This window comes from Phytophthora parasitica (assembly GCF_000247585.1).
Source record: "Phytophthora parasitica INRA-310 unplaced genomic scaffold supercont2.6, whole genome shotgun sequence".
NCBI classification, from domain to species: Eukaryota; Oomycota; class Peronosporomycetes; order Peronosporales; family Peronosporaceae; genus Phytophthora; species Phytophthora nicotianae.
Genome location: NW_008648992.1, coordinates 1319386 through 1342027, shown reverse-complemented (window position 1 = coordinate 1342027; position 22642 = coordinate 1319386). Strand labels below are relative to the sequence as shown.

The window sequence follows — 22642 nt, the reverse complement described above, 5'->3', positions numbered from 1 at the left end:
GTTGGTTGGCTGGCAGAGCACCGGACGTGGCCATCCATTTGCACCAGTTGCTCCTCGAAGGTCAATTCCGGAAAAGCTTGCGGCCTCTCGCGTCTCTATCTTCTCCCTCAAGTTCGTCAAGTAGACAATGTCTGGACGTGGATTCGGTCGTGGTGGCGGTCGTGGTGGCCGTGGCGGTGGTCGTGGCGGTGGCCGCGGTGGCGGTCGTGGCGGCGGCCGTGGCTTCGGTGGAGGCCGTGGTGGCGGTCGTGGCGGCGGTCGCGGTGGCCGTGGTGCTGGTGGCCGTGGTGGCCGTGGAGGAGGCCGTGGCGGTGGCCGTGGTGGCGGCCGCGGTGGCATGGCTGGCGGCGCCAAGGTGGTCGTGGAGCCTCACCGTCACGCCGGTATCTTCATTGCTCGCGGCAAGGAGGACGCTCTTGTGACGCTCAACTCGACCCCCGGCAAGTCTGTGTACGGCGAGAAGCGCATCTCGGTGGACGTCCCGGCCGCCTCGGGCGAGGGCACTGAGAAGGTTGAGTACCGTGTGTGGAACCCGTTCCGCTCCAAGATCGCCGCTGCCATTCTGGGCGGTGTGGACAACATCTGGATCCAGCCTGGCGCCAAGGTGCTATACCTGGGTGGTGCCTCCGGTACGACCGTGTCGCACGTGTCTGACATTGTGGGCCCTACTGGTGCTGTGTACGCCGTCGAGTTCTCCCACCGTGTCGGCCGCGACCTCATCAACATGGCCAAGTCGCGCACCAACGTCGTCCCGATCATCGAGGACGCTCGTCACCCGCTCAAGTACCGTATGCTCGTGCCCATGGTCGACGTCGTGTTCGCAGATGTCGCCCAGCCCGACCAGGCCCGTATCGTTGCTATCAACGCCTCTCACTTCCTCAAGAACGGTGGTCACTTCGTGATCTCCATCAAGGCTAGCTGCATTGACTCCACGGCCCCGCCTGAGGCCGTCTTCGCTCGCGAGGTCAAGAAGCTGCAGCAGGAGCAGTTCAAGCCTGCTGAGCAGCTTACCCTGGAGCCGTACGAGCGTGACCACGCCGTCGTCGTCGGTGCCTACCGTGTGCCCAAGAAGGAGAAGAAGTAGATCCTCTCAGGAAGAAGCCAATTGGTTTACACTAACTATGCAATGTGTTTTACTACATGCTTTGCCTATGTAGGTCTCCGCCTGGATATGTGGAGCCTGCCTCTTCTTTCTGGAAATCTTCATTCAAGAGTCCAAGCTGCGCTCTTCCTCTAAAGTGTTGTGTAAGTCCAAGGTATATATGTGAGCCGAGTGTATGTTGCATGTTTGCATGTGAGTGGGGCGATTCCAATGGGAGGCTTGCTGTGAGGCATCCTCCTATTTTCTCGATGATTAGAAACATTGCGTCGGGCGGACTGAACAAAACGGGGCTTGCTGTTGCCCCCACCCGCTGAAAAGTGGTCACTGGGGGCGGCTGTGGGTCCTATCCGTGATCGAAAGACGTCATCAAGCCTCCAAGTGGGGTCAATGAGAGAAAAGAAGGACAAGTGATGAAGTACATGTATAGTTGGGTAGCTAGTCATGAGGAAGAGTGCAGCGAGAAGAGGACGGCCGACACACTAAGGGCGGAGACGTAGTGTTTTTTTTTATTCGTCTTCCTGTTCAACTCGCGCATTAACTAACCTGTTGTGATAAATACATTTAGTTTCAATTGATACTCGCCATCTATTTCTACCTTGTTCGACTTGCATACTAGTAGTATTTCTGGATGCCACTCTTGTTCTACTACTTGCACCGAGCTAGGAAAGCTTGGGTCGCATCGTCGTTGCCGGTTAACCATGCACCGAGTCAGTGACCAACTCCGTGACCGTCACCCGTATGTGGATCAACCATTCCAGGAGTCATACAATCCCAGGGAGGTAAGACAAGCGAAGATTGGTGATGTGTTCGCCAAGTTTCAAAGGTATTGTGTGCGATGATCCACTTACCAGGTAAGCCGTGCATTCGGCGCTAGAGCGATTCCGAAGTATGCCGAGCTCTTAGCAATGGAGGATCTAGCCGACGAAGATCGCTGTCGTGCGCTTCAGGACTTGCGAGAGCTTCTGAGCAGTCCGAATTTCAAGTACACGGCCATTATGAAGGAGGTCATGTTTACTTGTGCAGATTTAACGCAGTCAATCTCAGCCGAAGTTCGTGCCGATGCAGCCTTCGTGATGGCGTCACTGGTTCTATTCGAGATGGTATGCAGTCTCTTTTTTTTAATTGAGTTGAGGAGAAACTAATTCATTCCACAGGACACACCGAACGACTTAAGCGATGAAGTTGTCTTAACCACAGCGACTCGTTTGATCGGCGACGACGAAGATGACGTGGTTGCTGCTGGCTGCCGCATATTCATCAACTTGACTGTCTCCAACGAAGGCTGCCTCTTGCTTGCGAACAAGATACCAGCCGTGACGACACTGGCAAACATGCTGACAACCCAGCCGCTGTCCAAGGTACCAACTCGAATAGTCGAGCACCTCGTGGAAGTGCTTGCAAACCTCACACGTGTCTACGAAGGCGCTCGTACCTGCGCACTATTTTCTGTTATTAAACCAGTGTTGTCGTTAATTAAGAAGCCGCGATTGTGTCGAGCTGAAACGCTGTTGCACTCCGCGATGGTCATCACGAACGTAGCAGCCTATGACCAGGCCAAGCGAGAAGCGATCCAGCTCGATGCCGTGGAGTTGTGCCTCAAAACGCTGTCGAAGATCCTTCTTGGCCAAGTGCGCTGTGAGCCAGCTGAAAAGCTGGACGAACTCACTCGATGCTTCGTTGCGGCAGTGATGGCGCTATCAACCGCCGAGGACGCGAAGTCGCGTGTGATAGAGTTCGGCATTGAGCCGCTGGTTCAATGTCTGACACACACTAGCGCCGCAGTGCGACAGAACGCAAGCATCACGATTAACTCGGCGTGCGACCTGCCGCGTGGCGTGGCCCCATTTACTCAGAGACTGCTACACACACCAGATCTGCTGGTGGATGTCTTGGGGATCAAGGCTGTGTCCGCTCTGGACGAGAACATCAGCAGCTTTGATGACGAAGACACGCCAGCAGCAGTGAAGGCTATAACTGCGATCCAGAAGAAAGACGAATACGGGACAGCAGACCGCATCGTACAGACCTTAAACATGTTGGACAACCTTATCAAAGCTCTAGTTGAAAGCGAGGTGCCCGTCGAGACACAACAAGGCATCGCTGACGTGCTCCGGAGGATGAGCCAGACCGACACTAGTTACCAGCGTCGCGTGGGGAAATGCATGGTCAAGAACAGCATTCCTGGCGCACTGTTCTCGCAGATTCTAGGCATCACACTTGCAGAATTCAACGAGCAGCTAGCGTAGCTACCACTGCAGCTCGTTGAAGTGAGAGCATATTTTGTATGCATTTTGACAAGTTATACATTGATAGAGGTAGCAAAGCACTGGTTGGTAGATTTCATACATAGATCAAGATATTGCTGTAAAAGTGGTTCTCGATGTTCTGACCAATTGCAAGCTTATATAGATCTGTGCGAATTCCAATGTTTTGTGTTCGTTGAGCCGAGAGAAGGTTAGCATCTCCCTCGACAAGGACGGGATTGCGCGTTTGCGTATCCAACCACTGGATGGTTTAAGCTCTGTCCTCTTCGTGAAGACATCTACCAGTTTTTTTGCCGTTGTATGGCGCCCAAGCGGCTCGCACACGAAGTCCATGACGGCGACAACAAGAAAAGGCGACGACGGTCGAATGGCGCCGCCTGTCCGGGACAAAGTGAGCCCTTCAAGACACAATGCGCAATTACTACAGCTCCGGAAGAGACAGAGGCTCCACCACAAGACAAACGCAGCAGTAGTGCTATGCAAGACACGACGCGCGTGGCGGTGCTTGTGCCGTTCCGCGACAACCACCCAGCACAAAAGCGACAAGCGCAATTGGACGAGTTCGTGCCATACATGACAGAGTTTCTAAAACGTCATTGTGCTTTGAAGAGGTAACCATGGTAGTAGACAATACGCTGGTCTAGTGCTATTCTGCTGACTTTCTGCTGCTAGTGCCTCCTTCCACATCTTCATCATCGACCAGTCGCTGGACGGACGGAAGTTTAACCGAGGCAAGCTGCTAAACGCAGGCTTCGACATGGCTCGCAACGACTACGACCTTTATATCTTTCACGACGTTGACCTGCTGCCGGGGGTGAGTTTAGTTTTTTTTAATGTACAAGACGCAATTTGACGGTGTTGTTCGATGCTGGGTGCAGGATGATCTGGGTGAACTCTACACGACGATACCAACTCTTGGACCAATGCACATTGCACGTGTGTGGGATCGCTACAACGAGAGCTCGACCTACTTTGGCGGAATCGTGGCGTTCACGTTCCAGCAGTTCATCAAGGTTAACGGTTTTCCCAACAACTTTTGGGGCTGGGGTGGAGAGGACAACGAACTCTACAGTCGGGTGGTGCGTAAGAAATTTTCCATCCAAGCACCGGCGAGGTGCGTTTCATTAGCTTTGACACGTTATGATATGATGCTAATGAGCTGCGGCTCGTGGCTTATGTGCATTGCAGTGGCACAATTCGCGACCTAGAGGGACTCAATCTGGAAGAAAAGTTGGCAGTGCTTCGAACGAGCAAGGTGAAATGCACCGTGAAGTACGACCTGCTGAAGGAGCATCATCGCACGTGGAAGAAGAACGGACTGAAGAATCTGCACTATGAATACGTGAACGCTGAAGCGATCAATGAGAACTGCACCAAGATTACCGTCAAGCTTGGACCGAATGGTCACTGGTCGGACTCCAGATCGTCCTTGGAGCTCCCAACAGCTCCCGACCAGGATTTGGAATCGTATTTAGTCCTCACCGTACCTGAGGCTGCAAGCGCAAAGGAAAAGGTGAATCAGGCATGCGCGGAAGATGACACCAACGCAATGACATCTAACCAGTATTAGTTCCCTGTAGCTTCAACGTTGGCCCATAATATATTGTGCCATTGGTGCCATCAGAATTGAATTTTGCCCAACTTAAAACGGGCTATAGAAATGTGCACGCCGATTGGGTGTTAGCCACCCCTATTAGTGGCCTGTGGCGGTGTCATTTTGGCTGGACAAACGATAAAGTTGATCATGTCGAGCACCTTCTTCGGAGCGCTCACACAGGGCGCCAAGTTCGGCGGCGCTAAGTTCCAGAATGACAAGCAGCAATTCAAGCATCTCAACAAAGGTGTGCTCTCTCTCTCTCTTCACGCTTATTCCATTCTCCTATTGGCTCTGTAGCCGTAGCAATTGCAGTTTTAAACCAGTTCTCTATTATACTCATGTACTTCCTGTTATTGCAATGAATCCTAGCCACAGGAGCCGGGAAGGAAGCTAAGAAAACTGTGGAAGTTGACGAGCTGGATTTTTTCGGCTTCAATGAGGCTCCGAAGCCCAAGGAGAAGGCGTCCAAGCCGCGCAAAATAAGCGTCGACATGGTGCCAGAATGGGCCGGTAACGAGGCAGCCAGTAAGACTCGCAAGGTGAGAGGCAGCAAACCTCGTCGCAAGCGCAAGCTGAGCGAAGGCGCATTGGAGGAGCAGCGTCTGGAGAATGAGGCGCGACAACAGGCATCGCAGCTGCTCGCTCCGCCCAAGACCAAGGCTGACAAGCGCAAAGAGAAGCGTGCTCGTCGTCGCTCGCGCACGGAATCGATGGGAAGTGAAGCGACATCGCAGCAGTCGGAGGATTCTGAGGCTGATAGTGACAGCGAGGTGGAAGAGGATGACGACGAGGCTGTGACTCTATTTAAGTCGAACGGCGAAGTCGCGGACGAGGAAATGACTGATGCAAAGGCGGCAAAGAAGGCAAAGAAAGATGCCAAGAAGGCGGACAGGAAAAATACTGTGGCTGCCGAACAGTACGTATAATGTTTATTATTATGTGTTTAAGTCTGCAGAACACTCACGCCTCGCTTTGGTATGGTTGTAACAGGGAGGAAGTTCAGATGCTTCGACGTCAGCTTGGTATTCGCGTGAGCGGAGTCAGTGTGCCGGCACCGATTACGTCATTTGCTGACATGCGGTTGGACTCGAGTGCGAGTGCGCAGCAGATGAAGCGTCTACTTCTACAGAATATCGAGCGCTCCGAGTACAAGGAGCCGACGTCAGTGCAGATGCAAGCCATTCCGAGCTTTTTGCTCCGACGCGACGTGCTGGCCACAGCACCTACAGGTTCCGGCAAGACGGCAGCTTTTGCGATCCCAATCCTAGCGAACCTGGCAGCTGGTAGCGGTACAAGCAGCGGCATCCGCTCGATCGTTTTGGCTCCTACTCGTGACCTGGCGGTGCAGATTCGTGCCGAGTTCACGCGCCTCGCTGCCGGTAAAAAGCTGCACATCACACTGCTGTCCAAGGCTACAGCTGCTACCATTGCGTCCCAGACCAAGAGCAAGCTGGCGGTTAACCACGATGTCCTGATTGCCACCCCACTGCGACTCGTACACCTGATCCAAGAGTCGAAGGTCGATTTGTCTACTGTTGAGATGGTGTGTTTGGATGAGGCCGACAGACTGCTGGAGCTGGGTTTCGTGGAGCAGGTTGATGAGATTTTTGCTGCTTGCACTCACCCCAGGGTCCAGCGAGCCATGTTTAGCGCTACGATGCTGGAGGGAGTCGAGGAGCTGGCTCAAACTGTGCTGCGTGACCCTGTCAAGGTGGCTGTGGGCACGAAAAATGCTGGTGCAAGTACGATTGATCAGAAACTGGTTTTCGTTGGCAAGGAGGAAGGAAAACTTGTTGCTATGAAGCAATTGCTGCAGGAGGGACTCCAGCTTCCGGCACTGCTATTTGTACAGAACAAGGAACGTGCCAATGAGCTATACCACGAACTGCTGTATGACGGAGTGAATATTGGCGCTGTTCACGCAGACCGTACAAAGGAGCAGCGCGACGATGTGATTCGACGTTTCCGTACTGGAGAAGTGTGGGTGCTCATCTGTACAGACCTTATGAGCCGTGGTATGGACTTCAAGGCCGTCAACATGGTCATCAATTACGATTTCCCACAGGTAAAAGAGTGGATCTTATATGCTTTTCTTCAGTGAGGCAGGAACTCTAACAACAGTGGTTTTCGAACAGAGTGCTGTGAGTTACATTCACCGAATCGGTCGTACCGGCCGAAATGGACGCAAGGGCAAGGCAGTCACGTTCTTCACCGAAGATGACATGGTTTACCTGCGTACGATCGCTAATGTGATGAAGATATCGGGTTGTGAGGTCCCCGACTGGATGCTTTCACTCAAGAAGGCTAGGTACGCAGAATTCGCTGGTTATGATGCTGTTGCTGTCACGTGGCTTACTTATTCTTCTTTGCAGTGTATCGAAGAGGAAGGAGCTTCTCAAGGCACCGCCCACGCGTCATCGTATTAACACGGTATCTGGATACGACCTCCAGAAGGCAAACCGTCTGAAGCAGATGAAGCAGGCGAAACACAAGAAGGACGGCGAGTCCAACAACAACTCTGAGTCAGAGCCTGCTGGCGATGAGAAGAATAACTCTGGAAAGAAGAAACGTAAAAAACAGAACCCGAAAAGCGAGTGAATAGGCTAGGGATAGATGCGAACAAATGAATTTGTCGCTTTGAGTTGCACTTGAGGAATCTGGATGCATATGCTACATTTCCTGTTTGTTTTTCGTTGATTTTTTAGTTGCGTGGGAGAAGGCTAGATATACAGCAATGCAGACTCATACTGTCTCGTTGGTCTTAGACGTTAGCCCCCGGCTCTAGACGGTCGAGATCCTCGCTATCTTCATATCCTGGTTTCCCTGTCAGCAATGATGGTGGTGCTGTCATCTTTCGGTACTGTAGAAGCACGGGGTACATCTTGTCGATGGCTTGATGGAGATGGTTCGAGTCTCTAGCGCCACACAGCACGATCTTGCCAGACACGAAGATGAGCAACGTCAGCTTGGGCTCTACGAGTTTGTAGATAAGACCGGGAAACAGCTCCGGTTCGTACTGTAACACATCAAATAGGAGCGCAGTGTGAGAATTATGCTCGTAGCCCAATGCAGGCATAAAATACCGCAACATACACTAGAGAAGCGCGCATGATCGTTCAATAGTCCCTCCAGACGAATCGGGAAGCGGATGTCACACGTTCCCATCACATTGCGCACTTTGAACTCTGTGAACTTGGCCGGGAAGTTTAATTTCTAAGCACCCGAAAAAACAAAAACTGTTAACAGTGTTACTTGTTAAAAGCCATTTCTGTAGCACCAACCTGTATTACGCGCGTGAATTTGCGAGCAGCTAACCTGCAACTGTCTTCACTTGTTCCGCCCGTAATGACAATCTGCATAGTACAACGCAAAAAAAAAAAAATGATCAGCAAAACAACCTTGTACCAGCTTCCATGTGACGAAGGTAACAACCTTTCCAGAGCCGAAGATCAGCGCCGTCGTCTTGGGGTCACGTAATCGCATGATCACCGCTGAGAATCGCTACATCACAATAGTAACTCGGGTTAATTGACTCGTCGTAAACGTCAGTCAAAGGCTTTCAGAGTTCGCGCACCTTGGGGTTGTATTCGGCGTTGCGTGCATGTAACGCGATCGTTTTGAGGTCTAACGGCGTTTTCAAATCCACTGTGCCCACGACGTTCCTGTAGCATTGTATCATCTATGGTTAGTGCCGTCCAGGGAATCAAACGGTGTCAAGGTGTAGCTAACGCGCCATACATTATCTTGACCTCCAAGTTCAAGCGTTCTTCCCAGTCATCATCCACCTGCAGCTCCCGTGCGCCCACGGGCTGGATATCGCGGCTGGGTCTCTCGACGAGCGCGAGTTGCCGCTCTTTGACGGCGCGCAAGCTACTGCGTGCAGGTCCGGCAGGCGCCTTCTTCATCAGCTTCGGTCAAGTCGTTGGCAGAGATGAATAGTAGCGACAATTAAACAATATTACAAATATACAATAAGACGAGGTACTACTCCTTTAATTTACTACTATAGTTTTTTTAGAAAAAGTAGTTTGAAATAGTATATCACTATTATAATAGCAATGAAACTTGTAAAACGTATTTCTAATATATTAGGGGGTTTCAAAATTAGCAAATCAGCGTCTTATTTGGTCGCGGCCGTCCCTGCGAAATGATTTTGATTTGGTCGAGTGTACCACTCTGATTTGGTCGGGTGTACTACTCTGATTTGACCTGGACCGCATCCGATTTCGATTTTCCATCAAATCATTTTTTCGTCGCAGACCCCCCTTTCTCGATGCCTTACAACTCGGAGCGACGCGAGCTCTTACGCGACCTGGACACAGCCTGCGCCCTCAGTATCGTAGGCGACGACGCCGAAGAGAGAGATATGCTGTGGACGACATATCTATCCGTCGCTACAAGCAGGTATCTCTACGATCGTATAGGAGCCCCACACCGAGACGACAAGTTTGATGAGCTTTTGGCACTCCCAGAGAACGAGTTCCGGCAGGTTACGCGGGTTTCCAAGTCTTCGTTTGCTGCTCTACACGACTATATCGGAGGGAACACTGTGTTTAATTCCGGTGGCACCGATGCGCCGCACAAACAACGGCCAGCGAGTGTACAGATTGCCGTTGCACTCGCCCGGCTCGGAGCAAATGGAAATGCTGCTTGTGTTGGAGAATTTCACCGGCGGTTCAATATAGCTGCTGGGTCGGTGGTAGCGTATACGAAGCGAGTCGTTGTAGCTCTCAAGGCAGTGCGTGCGCAATGGATTGCGTGGCCGTCACGAGCCAGACGACGGGAGGTTGCGAGCGTTATGGCATCAGAGGGTTTCCCTGGATGCGTTGGCTTTATTGATGGCACTACACTGCCCCTCTCACAACGCCCAGCACTAGATGGAAGCAGTTACTGGGATAGAAAGAAAAGGTATGGGCATTGGCGTGCATGGACCTGCTTCGTAAATATTTAACGCTTTGCCTTGCAGGTATTCAGTGTCAATGCAGGTTGTGTGTGACAGCGATAAGAGAATTATTGCGGTACATTGCGGCTGTCCTGGGTCATGCGCTGATTCGAATGTGTTTAAGCGGATGAAAATCTATCGCGAGAGTGAACTTTTCTTTGATGGTGGGGAGTTCCTTCTAGCCGACTCTGCTTACCCACTATTGCAGACTGTGTTGCCAGCATACAAATCTCCGCTTGCAGATCAACCCGACAACGCAGAGTTCAACAATTATTTAGCTATGTCTAGAGTGCGGAATGAGCACGCAATTGGAATTCTGAAAGGGAGATGGTCTTCATTACGTGAGTTGCGGAATCAGCTACGCTCGGAACAAGAAATGACACAATTAATTGACTGGGCTATTGGGTGTTGTGTACTTCACAATATGATGGCACGGCTGGGGGATGGTTGGAAAAAATGTTCTTGGAGTCCGATCCGCCTAACCAGGGTGCTGATGGTTTTGAGCGTGAAGCGCGTAGCTCAATCCGTGAGATTATCAAGCCTATCACACTTATTACGCGAAGACGTAGCTTACGGCGGATGCGGATGTAAAACACTATTTGCTGGTGGTGATCGTCCAGAACGCCACGGGCTTGCCCACGCAGGGCGATCACAAGCAAAAGTCAAGCTCTTCCCAATTGCGTCTGCACGGTACCTGTGTAAAGTTTCTGCGTCGGGGGCAGCATCTGGCAGTCGTACAGCGAGGACTCGTTCCTGAACGTTCGTATGGGTGTGCAGGACGTGACGTCTGCGCAGGCCCAAGGCACAATTACAAACCCCAAGCAGATTGGTCCGTACTACTCTGGAGCTAGTGGCATCGCTGTCAACAGCATCGTGGACGTGCAGGTGCTGAAGGTGTTGTACTGGGTTGCTCCAGGTACGCTTCTGCAGAAGGGCAACGGCGCCACGCTCATGTGCTCGTACACCAAGTTGAGCGGCGCGCAGGCCTGCCAGAACCAGGAGCTGTTCTTTTGGAGACATGATGATATTCACTTGTAGCAACGAGACTGTATTTGGGAGTTAGTAGCTCAAGGACACGCTGCTATCGGCTATTTAGCCAGAACTCCAATCGTTTACGCCGTTAAAGCAGCTTAAGGAACGCTTCAGCTTCTTCGACACTGTGACCCTTCTCGATTAACGAGTTTAAGACATTGAATCGTTGCTGCTGCTTAAGCTCAGAGCGTCTATCTTCGCGCTCCTTTTCCCATTTGGTCTTTTCGAACGCTAGCCGTTCCCGTTGCAGGACTTGTTGATCTGAAGTATAAGATGCCAATGTTAATGGTCGTGGTTGCGCATAAGAAACAAGCTGCCACGCCTTACCTGATTGTCTTTCAGCCTCGCTAGACCATTTCTCCTTGTCAAATTCCAGGCGTAGTTTCTCAACTGTAACTCATGAAAAGTGTGGATTAGTAAGTAGCACATTCACGGCACGGAGTGTAGACGTACCTTTCGCCTTTGATTCGGCTGCCTGCTTCATTGCAGTTGCAATTCTGCTACCGCTACCACGTGCATCTTGTGGGGACGTGCTCAAAGTAGCTGGAGGTGGGGCAAGACGAGCTTTCTTGGAGGGTTGTGACTTATGTAAAGCTGACATCCGTGTATCGTCGTTCAACAATCGTTTGCTTGTAGTCACTGTATCAGAAGCAACGGTCACCTGGAAAGGTTGGTGTACTTCTTGGGAAGTCAACGTGGCGCTCGCAGGAGTAACTTGAGTCAATGGAAAATCGTGGAGTGAAGATTCTCCTATTGCGTCAGAGGCATCGCTGAGCGAAAAGCTCAGGCTACGTGGTCGAGGCAGAATCCTTCGCCCAACCTCGCTATCAGCCACAGACATCAAGTCCTCATCACCTTCCTCGTCCTCGCCCCCTACACCTCCTTCGCCGCCATCGTCCTCTTCGTTGTCTTTGTCACCTTCCGTCAAATAACCCTCCTCCTCCACTTCGGTGGAATCAAAAGAGTCTAGTGGGGTAACATTAGACTTCTTACCAAAAAGATCGTTCATTTTCTCGTACCAAGGGCACATCAAGTCAAGTTTTTGCTTCAGCGTGTGAATTCCCTTCGCTGCGTCCTCTGTTGTTACACCAGCACCAGTTGAGTCCTCATACTCTTTCGTACGTAGGTAGCGCGCCTTGTATGTAGTAAAGCGGTTGCGCATTTGATGAGGCTTAAGACTAAACTTCCCCTTGCTGCTAGTGAACAGAGTGTTGTCCATCTCCTTGAAACCGCTGGTTTTCGTCGACTGTTTCCCCACTGAGGGCTTCCCGGTTGTCCCAAAGCACTTCACGAAGTTAGGTGGATGTTCAAGCCAGGTGACGATTGCGTAGAGATCTTCAATTCGAAGATGGGACTTCGACGCATCATCGCTTGCTTTGCCTCGATTCTTTACTCCCTTGGCTGCCATGGTGGCAAATTTGCGACTGGAACCTACGAGGGGAACCCCCCCCCCCCTCTCGGAGGGAGTCGAAGGATTTTGGAGGGAATTGCATTTGATTTTGATGAAGTACCTCGTCCGATTTGGGACAGTGGCACAGCACGAAATCGTGAACGATTTCGAAATCAATTTTTTTAAATTTTGAAACCCCCTATTGTTTTGTTCAGGCGAATGATTTTCCTGTCTCGTAAATTGTACTTCCTCCGTTCGGTAATATAAGGCATGGATTAGAAAAAAAATTCGCTTTAGCGTCAAAAGTGAAATTTATTCGTGACTGGTTGATAAAAAAAGCAACAAAACACAGCGGTTCATTTGGTGATTTTCGCGCTCAGTTTGAATGAGTGGTTGACGAGGTACGGTCACCAAATTACGGCCTCATTTCTCATTTTTGCTTTTTTTTTCCTTCGCAAAAAGCCCAGATGAGCCCCCAACTCCGACGGCGTGCGCAGTAAAAGGAGGAACCTTACGTCAAGAGAGCGGCTAAAACTATCGAAGATCTGGTCAACAATGTCGACGAAGCATTCAAGCAGCCTCATTTCAGCGCTCTGGACAGCGTTTTCGTTTCCCTACAGTCCGTGTTAATGGCTTCTATGGACGTTGATGGAAGTAACAATTACGCCATTCCCCATCTTTGGAAAGCTACGTTGACAGATAGCTCTCTTGCTTGTAGTGATAGAATCTACCAGAAAGCAATAAAGATGCTAAGTTCGGGTGGGACGAACCGAACTTAGACTTAGATTCTCGAACAACTTAATGTATGGGGCTGGACTTATATTTTTGGACTTCGAGCGGAGTAAGTTCGATGGCGTGGTTGAGGTCGAGGCGGAACTCCTCCGTTAGTCTCGATTTGCGGCCGCTATCGTAGTTGATAGGGTTGCCATAACGAAGATATTGGGGGGGATGGGGGCAACAACGTGTTGATGTGGGGCTAATTAAAGCGGCATTGCTTGGTCTACCGCGATTATTTGACCCCGCGTCAACGAGCCGCAGGCCCGAATCCAGTTCTTATTGAGACCACTCGAGTGCGGGTACTAAGCAGGATGTACCGTGCTCGCAATTACCAATGGGGGCACTATACACGATTCATGGAGATATCTGGGCTGTCGCGTGCCAGTAATCCCCCCCCTCCCAACTTATTTCGAATTCGCTAATTCGATGACTTCAACGACAGTGAACAGCTAAGCAGAATATGGGCGCATCCCAACATATTCGCGCTGGTAAAGTAAGCGACACACCGCTGTTTGCCGCGTCTTTTGGTACGCGTCGGGCTGGTTTCAACAAGGTATCGCAGTTATGGTACACGACAGGTAGTCGTGGAAGTACGTAGCTGTGTTTTGCGTGTTCACTACTCATCGAACTACAGCTCCTTGTGTCATTTCATTAAACAAGTTGACCACCAGCTTGATGCTACGAAGTCTATTTGTGCTTTTGAACGTGCCCTATTGACGTGATCGGAGATACGTTTCCCGAAACTGATGTCTTCGGCACTTTAAGCAGGTCATCCGCAGAAATATGCGAAACGTTGGTATCTTAAACAGAGCCCACAGTATAGCATTGACAACGGGGGCTCTCGATATACTTGCTGTTTTGCTCGTCAATCAAATCAAAGCTCTGGTATACGGTGGGTGAAGCGTCAAACCAAGGAATACTGCAAAAATGGTGGAGTCGCCTACATCCGCTCGAGATGGAGCGTACTTTGACGTTACTTTAAATACACATGGCTAGCGATATAAGCCCTGCTCTGTGGAATGTTCACGGACTAACCAAGCGCCTCATCACACCAGTGAGCAACCCATTAGAACGTTTAAACCACTAATTCACCCTTGTATGGCGATGTTTGTGGCCACTATCTAGGCTCTCGTGCGAGAGTACGTCCTCTACTACCTTAATGTCCGTGGTAGAATGCTCACGGATAACAGCGCGAGATTGTTTCGTTGTCAAGGAGCAAGTGAGTTTTTGATGGAGCCTAACGACGCAAGCACCGACGAAGATGACAGGGAGATGCATAATTTAGACATCGATATTGATAATAGGAACAGCCACGACGCTTTGACCAATGCTGTTGAAGAAAAATATGAGAGTGAAATGACCTCATCAAGTGTCTAACTGGGGGTGGAGGCACGGGGGACCGCTGTTCATATCGGCATGACTCGTTCCACTTCAATACGCTTACGTGCTTTTGCAAGGGTCTGATATCTGGTAGAATCTGGAAATAAGGTCTGATAGGACATCTGACCTCTGCATCACACACTTCCAGTATCCGACCTGAAAATAACTAACCGATAAAGTGTACAATTGGGTAAATTTCGGTGCTACCGTAGCACCGAATTCTTCTCACTGTACATCATTACCGCCCAGGTGGCAAACTCGCCAACATCTGAGATGTGGCCCATATCCCTGCCACACGTTACCATGGGGCCGAAAAAAAGTACCTTATACGGATCAAAACCTGCACTGAATGCACTAATATAAATTGCGAAACAAGGTGTATTTTAAATGAACTAATCTCAATCTGCGATAAATAACGCCGACAATTTGTTGCAACAGAAAGAATAAGATATTGTACCAAAACTTGAGCACCAATCATTCTGGAACCCTGTTTTGACTGTAGTCTTTTACTTTTAGCCTTGCTACCACCGCCACAAGTCCACCGAGGGAAATACAAGGAGTAAATTTTCTATCACCAACGCACCCTTAAAGGGTTTAAGAGTCATACAATACCTGCTCGCAGTGCAGAGGGGGTGTAAGGCGACCCGAATTATCGTTTGTAGCGGCACTGTGAAAGCTTAGAACGACCATCCGACAAAGAGGCAAAAAAAGCCCCCATCCCCGCCGACATCTCGCCAAGATACGATTCTACCTCCTCGAAGCCTCTTCCCCTCCCTCACTAATCTTTCCAATCCACCAAACATATTTGGGAGACTATCATGGCCTCATTCCGCGAAGCACACCTCAATTAGGCACTGAACACAGTTCACCGACTGCCCAGCATCTCGGCCATCACTACACAAGAGTGCAAGCCACAGGCAGTGTACCCTTCCGTGCCATTGAAAATACCCCCCAGCTGAAACGTCGTGGAGACGTATGCTTGTACCCGTTTACAGCGACCACCACAGTCGTACCGTTAGAAGAGAAAGCGAGAACTTGACGGCTTCTCCCCATTTCGCGTTATGCCTCTTCTCGGGCATATATATCCGGCCGATATGGTCAAAAGGCGCAAACTTTTATCAAGTTTACTTTCGATTTCATCTACTGCAAATACTTCTGTGTAAGTATACACACAACATTTAAACGAAGCAACACTGGTTCAGTTTAAGCTGACGAAACTTTACTATCTACGCGGAAAGCTGCAACATCCATCTAACGCTGACGTACAAAATGTTGTGCACGATAGATGACACCAACGATTTGTTTTGACAGATGGCTGTATCATCTGATTCAAGCTTGATCAGTACTGGATCATGGGATGATTAAGACACGTTACTTGAGTTTCGCAAGGAGCAACTGGATTCAGCGATCTGCACCAGATTTTGCATTTCCGCGCTCCGCGGAATGATCAGCAAAAACGCAAAAGAGTGGGGAAATAGACGGAAGTTAATTTTCGTTTCGCAGCGCCATCACCTCCGGGAGACAAGACGCTTAATGGGGGAATGACGTGACATGGAGTGACTGCTCGTGAAATCATTTGAGTGATCTGTTCACTCGTCAAGGTCGGTCGTTAGCATATGATTTCGAGTATAGTCGAAATTTGCAAGACCGCTCGATCGCTCATCTGGCTGAGCCACAAAGGTTGTTTAGCTTAGCCATAATAAACTCACTGTCTGAAAATCTCGGTCAGAATGAAACTTAGCCATAAACTGGAATCCACAATTTTTACAGCAGTAAAGAGAAACACCTTAATCTCTTTTACAACAGCCGCGCTAAGCGACACCGCACTGCCACCTAAACATCAAAGACGATTTGCAATCATCGCAAGACCCACTGCAACAGTGCTCGATGTCATAGTAGGTACGGGTAATTGCTTTTGATTATCTTCGAGCCCTTCATTACACGACCATTATCTCACCTTCCACGGCTGAAGGGTTCGGTAATGTGACATCTAGGCGAGATTTGCTCGCCAGAGATACTGTAACAGTCGCAATAGTGACGTGTATGTGTAGAGGCGAACACTTTCAGTCGGCAGTCACTAAAAGCAGAAACGGCGAAGTAATGAGAAATAATACACCTGGAGTCCCTTGATATACTCACGGTTTCCACCTTTTCAAAGAGAAAGCCCCGTGAATGTTGCTGCATTCCTGGCGCAATTGACACGACAGTATGCTCAATAATTAAAGCAAAATCTTTTTATCCTTCGATTTGCTGAGCTAGACTACACTTGAGTTTCTTTACAATATTCAAGGCGCGCATTTCCTAGAGGATCCTTATAAACTATCCGAGACGTACTCATCGAGTACAGCGGCCACTGCAAGTAGACAGATGCTGATACAATTTCACTAGACAGCCAAAGCTTTTGGAACACCACACACAACTGTGGTGAAGCGCTTGAGAAATTTGGAGAATGTGAGACGGATGGAAATGGACCAATCAGCTGCGAGGGGTCGCCTACTTCAAGTGCGCAACCAGAACAATCATTCTGACTCGAGCCATCATTCTGGAGGCACCGTCTTTCTGGTCAAGGCTGGATCGACGAGGTGCAATCATTGCGATGCGATCTGGTCCGAAATGGTGCAATCATTTCGATAACCCCGGTTCGAAGTGGTAGTAGATCGACTGATTTGTACCCATTTATGGGTACCATAAAGGGCCAGTTTGAGCAATCATGGGATGGGTAGAAGGTAGTGTCCTGCTAGGGTTTAAAGGAATAACAGAGTGGAATTTGCCTCATTTAGAACAAGTGTCTTCAGTTCAAGACTTCTACCAAGGACACGCGTCAATCACCGGAGTTTGCAGCTTGGCCGGTCGATCGTCTCCACTCTCGCCCCCAACTTCCCCGCTATAGGAAGCGGTCAAGCCTCGCAAGTAAAGGAACAAGGAACCCCCCGTAAAGGAACAAGCACACCCCAAGTCGATCAAGATCGACAACCTACCTGGCGCGTAGCCTGAAGTGTATCCACGCTACGCCAACCCCAAACCATCCCGCGTCCCGCCAAGACGAGACCAACCCACGGCCAAGCCTCTCATCGAGTCCACCAGAGGAGTGTAGCCAGCCCCGCCGACGGGTACACAAGGTGAGCCCTCAGCAACTCCACGGTTATCGGAGTACCCCCTCCGTCAGTCGGCAGTCCAGGGCACTGTGTGTCTGAGTGGATCGCAACGCGATTTTGCGAATCCCACTCCACCACACAACCTCACTCACACGATTAAACAGCACCAACGTAGTTGGCCACCACCACACTCCTGCCACGACTCAATTTTAACTGCCTGGAGATAGTCTCGCTAGCATTTCTGAGGAAAAGTTCGATAGAATCGTGTATCGACCAAGTAGTAAAGCAACATGAAAAAAAGTTAGTACGAAACTTGCGTTAAGCCTCAAGTCCACCCATAAACGTACCGCTGCATCCTCATCTACTAGCAGAAGGACAAAGACAAATTACCGAAGGTGATCCACTTGAGCCAACCCGGTTTGGGACTGTCTAACTAGTCCACGACAGAAGTGACTACGCCCTTCCTCGTCTAGCTACTAGCATTTCTACCTCAAAGATGGGGTGCTGGAGCCGATGTGTGCTGATTTAGGTTTGTTTTACCTCTTCCATCGGCCTGAGCTTAAAGTTTGCACAAAATAGCCAGTCGGCGCCTCATTGGCGTCCAGGCACGGCGAAAAGTAGCAAAAAAGCATCTGCTTCGACAAAAAGGGAGATGGTGGGGGCGGGCTTGTATGAACGACTTCTGGTTGAGACTGGGTCTTCGGAATTAAGCTGAGCAAAACTGTTGGCAGTGGCAAGTAGAATTTGTGGCTAGGTGTGCATTGGTGTTGGCAATCAAGACCCGCATTTTTATGCATTAATAATGCTTCCGTAAAAAGTCCTGCCATACATTATGCATTTCCAATAAAACAGTGGCTCCCCCAACATAATGGGTCCAAAAAATGATGTTTGGCACAATGCACATATTATTGTAGAAAGGCTACTGTAAAGCATAACCTCGCCTTTTGGAGGGGGCTTGACCGGTATTCGTGAGGGTGTCCCGGGACCGCTTTTCACCTGATAGACCGTTACTCACCGTCGACGACCTTTAACTTGTCCTGCTTTTTGTCCCGCACATCTAGTGACACCCCTTCTTTTTATTACCAATACAAAGTATAAAAACACTCCAGCACCATGACATCCTCAAGTTCCAATCACAGAGCTCAGAGATAAACAATCGGGGTGCCACGCCGCCACACCGACGCTGTTACACCTTGTAGGCGACGATGCTTCCTGTGAGTAGTCCACAAGCCTTTGACCCGGGCGATGCTGACTACTGTTGCTTTGTGTGTGTTGCTACTATACAGATCTAAACAGAATGACGCTGAGATCGAAACCACGGATCACTTGAACAGCGAAAAAGAGTGAGATAAGCTGCTGACGAGTACGAGTCTGAGCTTGGGTAAGCTGGGTTGCGGTGATTTATTGCCCCTGTCTTCAAGTTGTGCTACACGTAGACCATTTAATTTTCAAAATGGAGTTAGCCTATTGCAAGTATTGCATTCCGTACCTGTAAGATGAACAACACGATCAAGTAACTTGCGCTACTTCGAGTGAATCGCCTGGTCGAAACTATTCGGGTGTTTCCGCCTTCATCTACATACTGAATATCGCTCAAGTACATATCTCCACGCCGAATCTGCTCCAAATTAGTAGCTACGCACCCCTTCCACTCGGCTTCTTTCACGTTTACGCTAGACTGTGAGATACTAGCTAGCACCTTTTGTACTCTTACCTCCATATCCCCTGGAGCGCGAAGATTGCGCTCGATATCGTAAATTGCTGCCGATAATTCCCCAGCCAGCCACTTTCGTTTGGCAAGTTCTCTAACTTTCTCAGTAAATCGTTGAATAACATGAAATGGATCTTGTTTGACAGCGACTGCCTCGCCGAAGACTTTCTGGGCTAGATTGCGGTTCGCATTAGGATTATCGCAAATGCATACCCGAGTACTTTCGACACCAGGCTTCAGCTTTTCGATAAGTGCTCGCAAAACTGTTTCTGTTTCGGCATGATTTTCAGAACGGGTTAATGCTCTTCCCATTATTTGCCCTACCTCATTTTGAACTAGTACCAGGTTGAATTTTGCTGTCATCAGCGCCGTGAACCTTTAACTTGCTGCAAAACTTCTGCAAGTGATCAAGTTTAATGGCACAATTCCATACTGTATCGGCCATTTGGGCCTCACAGAGGGTGATGTAAATGTTAGTTTGAGTTAGCCAAATATCTCTTAGCGTTTCAGAGTCCATACACGCGTTCTTATCCATATACTGCTCTTCTGTTGGTGGAAGAGGTGGTGCATACGCGGCCTCCACTACGCGACGTATCTCCACTGCCACGCCTGCAGATGCCAATAAACGATAGTACCGCTTTTGCCGACGCCGGTTAATGTTACTTACTGCACCTGCAATACCCTTCGTCGTCAGCATACTGTCAAATATAATGTCAAACAATTCTACAGAGATGCCGCTTTTGTAAGTTAGTAAGTAAGGAAAGTTGAGAAGCAGCATTTTCGACGAGGATATGTAATCTTCATCAATATTAGAAAAACGAACGACCCGACAAACCGGAGCATGTATACCTTGCATAATACAATACGTTTTGTGCTCCACGTCCTCTACAGTACGCTGCATGTACTCCTTGACTTTCGGTTCACAGGGACACTCTTGAACAATGCATTTAGGCTTTCGAGTAGGCGTTAGACACTCTGGGGCCCACGTGAGAGTAGGATACGCAAACCACGTCGATAGTAACGAGTCCTTCTGTCTCTCAGGGTACTTAAGAGCCGGGGGAAAATGTCGTTGGGCAATAGCAGCAACTACGGCTGCGCGCTCGGGCTTCTCCTTCGCCATAGACACCACTGTTTGCAGTCTGCTATGTTCTACAACTCTCCGCAATCAAATCGGTACACACCGATATACCAGCATTTAAGCGTTTGCGGGTAGGCGGGGGTTGCGGTATTCGGTCAAGCCTTTTGGAGCGGGCTCGGTATTCGTCGGTTTGTCCCGATACCGGCTTATACCGGCAGGGGTTTCTAAACAATATATGACAATATTAGCCAATCAAAAGCAACGTTCTTTGAACTGCCTAAAGGACATCGAAGTTCTACTGCTTGCGAATCTTCTCTTGAGCTTTAAACCCACCTCATTCCTCCCTTCCAATGTGCGATATCTAGCATGGACTCTCTACTATCTCCGGCGCGCTCATCTGTTTCCTCCTACACGCCGAAGCAGACCTGTAACGTGTTCTTCAAGTCGGTTTTTGACGACAACGACGAATGCGTGGGCTACTATCGCTATCGCTCCGACGCACAGCGCAAACAAGACGCAAAATGTTGCTTTATAATCTTCTTTCTCACGGGCAAAACCAACACCCTATGAGGCCACGCTAGACATCTTCCAAAGGCGGAAACAATGGTATGCTCATGTCATTTGTCGGCAAGAAGAGTATCACTGCGTTTGGGTAGCTGGGGTGGAGTGAATCTGCCACTCTCGTTCTGTGCGAACAAGCTGACTCGACGCTACATGCCCCTGGGTAAGATATGCTACGACATGCTGGCAAACTACATCGGCGCAATATATGCTGAAGTGCTGCGTGTAATCCACGAATATTCACCTGCCAAATCTGGTATAGTTTTTATCGGGTGGATATTTCAAAGTGAGCGTTATTTGGCTGTCACTTGTGCTTTCGGTCATAGTAGTAATCAGGAACGGTGCTCCTGGGGATGGCACCTCTCTTAGGCAAGGAAGCCCGTGACATTGATCTTCATTGCGACGTCGCCACGCAAATCGTGTTTATGAAGACTAAGGCCCGTTCTCAACCGATGCGTTTTCTCGACGCATGCGTCGGAAGCACGCATTTTGCGTTTTGATTGGCTGTTTAAGTGTACCATGGACAGTACACTTTGGACGCATGCGTTGCTATGCGTTTTGCATTTTTGTCCAATTAATGCACTCTCTTAAGGATGTAGATATTTGTGTGTTTCTATCCAATCAAATTGTTTTAACTTTAAATTCCCCCAAACCTTCTTGACTTCTGAGCTGGAATCAATGGCACGTACTTCTTGCAGAAACAGCTCTCCAGCCACCAAGACGAGCTTCACCAAGTACTTGAAAGCGGCGCCAACTTAAAGACGACGAAGAGCTATGCAGTCTCGTTATTTGTAGCATTTAAGCGATTACAAGTCTCGCAAAGGTGTGATCCTGTTGTTCGAGAGCGACTGTCACGGAAAATTCACGCTACAACTCTTTTAAAAGAGAAGGAATTCAAGAGATATTACAGAATGGATTTGGCGACTTTCGAAGACCTTCTCTGCATTCTGGGTCCTTATTTGGTGGTAGATTACTACCAATCGATGCGTCGGTCGTGAGGCGTTCCCCCTCCAAGTCCAGCTGTAATGCTACAATACGCTTTATCCTGGCTGGGAGGTGGCAGCTACCTTCATATTCGCGTGATCACAGGGGTAAGCACCGCTACGTTTTACCGTGTTGTCTATCGTGTTATGTTCGCTATAAATGACGCTGAGATATTGACGCCTCGGTTTCCTAAAACGCAAGCTGAGATGAAAGAAGCGGCAACTGGATTTTAATCTCTTAGCAATGGAGGAACCATCGATAGGTGCATCGGTGGAAGCGTGCACTCCTTCCGAATTTTATCCGTTGGTATTTTACCGTACGGCTTCCATGCAAAAATGGCCTTCTCGAATGTGGCCACTTACTTGAGTTCGACCTACATCGGATCCATGACCGGGCACCTCATCTTCTCCAGTGCGTATCTCGTTGGCACGCCCTTGGCGTTCGCTATCGTGGGGTGGATTGATGCTTTGCGGTGGAGATAGATGCTGTGAGGCGTTTCAAACTGCTGCAAGAGGTTACGCTCCACGGGCATTGCTAAATACTCGTGTTCTTGTCGCGGAAGATGACCCAACGCCTGGTCCGTAGAGCCTTGGCGGGCTGAAGGCGGCGGATTTTCCGTTGAATACGAGGCTCGGTCAGGCGAAAGAATGTGTAACTCGAGCGGCCAAAGTGGGGGATATGGCTGCGCTTGTTCAGGTTCCGCTTGCGAGGCGACAGTTTGTCGATGGG

At 49.6% G+C, this 22642-nt stretch overlaps 11 protein-coding genes across 14 annotated transcripts in view; 7 read left to right on the top strand and 4 right to left on the bottom strand.

The window, feature by feature from the left end:
- Positions 1–27: 27 nt before the first annotated feature.
- On the top strand, positions 28–1686 carry PPTG_04138 (rRNA 2'-O-methyltransferase fibrillarin). Its single transcript, XM_008897967.1, has one exon. The coding sequence runs from the start codon at positions 128–130 to the stop codon at positions 1082–1084; it is 957 nt and encodes a 318-aa protein (XP_008896215.1). The 5' UTR covers positions 28–127; the 3' UTR covers positions 1085–1686.
- Positions 1687–1800: 114 nt separating this feature from the next.
- On the top strand, positions 1801–3348 carry PPTG_04137 (hypothetical protein; the record flags this gene model as incomplete). Its single annotated transcript, XM_008897966.1, has 3 exons — positions 1801–1881; positions 1954–2202; positions 2257–3348. 3 exons carry the CDS (start codon positions 1801–1803, stop codon positions 3346–3348), a joined length of 1422 nt encoding a protein of 473 aa, XP_008896214.1.
- A 123-nt stretch (positions 3349–3471) lies between these two features.
- On the top strand, positions 3472–4992 carry PPTG_04136 (hypothetical protein). 3 transcript variants are annotated; one of them, XM_008897965.1, is made up of 4 exons: positions 3472–3977; positions 4039–4180; positions 4245–4445; positions 4555–4992. In XM_008897965.1, the coding sequence occupies exons 1-4, from the start codon at positions 3667–3669 to the stop codon at positions 4702–4704; spliced, it is 804 nt and encodes a 267-aa protein (XP_008896213.1). In that variant the 5' UTR covers positions 3472–3666; the 3' UTR covers positions 4705–4992. The 3 variants fall into 3 exon arrangements, with proteins under 3 accessions (XP_008896213.1, XP_008896211.1, XP_008896212.1); XM_008897963.1 differs by having other exon boundaries at positions 4245–4480; XM_008897964.1 differs by having other exon boundaries at positions 4245–4992.
- Positions 4993–5070: 78 nt separating this feature from the next.
- Positions 5071–7625, top strand: PPTG_04135. 2 transcript variants are annotated; one of them, XM_008897961.1, is made up of 5 exons: positions 5071–5207; positions 5333–5879; positions 5954–7028; positions 7099–7271; positions 7336–7625. In XM_008897961.1, the coding sequence occupies exons 1-5, from the start codon at positions 5111–5113 to the stop codon at positions 7559–7561; spliced, it is 2118 nt and encodes a 705-aa protein (XP_008896209.1). In that variant the 5' UTR covers positions 5071–5110; the 3' UTR covers positions 7562–7625. The 2 variants fall into 2 exon arrangements, with proteins under 2 accessions (XP_008896209.1, XP_008896210.1); XM_008897962.1 differs by having other exon boundaries at positions 7099–7625.
- On the bottom strand, positions 7545–8954 carry PPTG_04134 (hypothetical protein). Its single transcript, XM_008897960.1, has 6 exons — positions 8702–8954; positions 8538–8625; positions 8396–8464; positions 8245–8316; positions 8057–8176; positions 7545–7979 (listed from the first exon to the last, which is right to left on the bottom strand). The coding sequence occupies exons 1-6, from the start codon at positions 8866–8868 to the stop codon at positions 7725–7727; spliced, it is 771 nt and encodes a 256-aa protein (XP_008896208.1). The 5' UTR covers positions 8869–8954; the 3' UTR covers positions 7545–7724.
- Positions 8955–9236: 282 nt separating this feature from the next.
- On the top strand, positions 9237–10036 carry PPTG_21577 (hypothetical protein; the record flags this gene model as incomplete). Its single annotated transcript, XM_008898387.1, has 2 exons — positions 9237–9871; positions 9949–10036. The coding sequence occupies 2 exons, from the start codon at positions 9237–9239 to the stop codon at positions 10034–10036; spliced, it is 723 nt and encodes a 240-aa protein (XP_008896635.1).
- Positions 10037–10670: 634 nt separating this feature from the next.
- On the top strand, positions 10671–10943 carry PPTG_21576 (hypothetical protein; the record flags this gene model as incomplete). Its single annotated transcript, XM_008898386.1, has 1 exon — positions 10671–10943. One exon carries the CDS (start codon positions 10671–10673, stop codon positions 10941–10943), a length of 273 nt encoding a protein of 90 aa, XP_008896634.1.
- A 391-nt stretch (positions 10944–11334) lies between these two features.
- Positions 11335–12345, bottom strand: PPTG_04132 (hypothetical protein; the record flags this gene model as incomplete). Its single annotated transcript, XM_008897959.1, has 3 exons — positions 11335–11598; positions 11758–11903; positions 11931–12345. 3 exons carry the CDS (start codon positions 12343–12345, stop codon positions 11335–11337), a joined length of 825 nt encoding a protein of 274 aa, XP_008896207.1.
- Positions 12346–13564: 1219 nt separating this feature from the next.
- On the top strand, positions 13565–14264 carry PPTG_21575 (hypothetical protein; the record flags this gene model as incomplete). Its single annotated transcript, XM_008898385.1, has 2 exons — positions 13565–13694; positions 14230–14264. The coding sequence occupies 2 exons, from the start codon at positions 13565–13567 to the stop codon at positions 14262–14264; spliced, it is 165 nt and encodes a 54-aa protein (XP_008896633.1).
- Positions 14265–19615: 5351 nt separating this feature from the next.
- PPTG_04131 (hypothetical protein) lies at positions 19616–20410 on the bottom strand (the record flags this gene model as incomplete). The annotated part of the gene is made up of 2 exons (XM_008897958.1): positions 19616–20013; positions 20140–20410. The coding sequence occupies 2 exons, from the start codon at positions 20408–20410 to the stop codon at positions 19616–19618; spliced, it is 669 nt and encodes a 222-aa protein (XP_008896206.1).
- A 1876-nt stretch (positions 20411–22286) lies between these two features.
- PPTG_21574 (hypothetical protein) overlaps positions 22287–22642 on the bottom strand; it is a gene marked incomplete at both ends in the record, with an annotated part of 751 nt that continues 395 nt past the window's right edge. The window contains one exon of the mRNA XM_008898384.1: positions 22287–22510. Coding sequence (XP_008896632.1) covers positions 22287–22510 — 224 coding nt within the window. The remainder of the gene's footprint in view (positions 22511–22642) is intronic.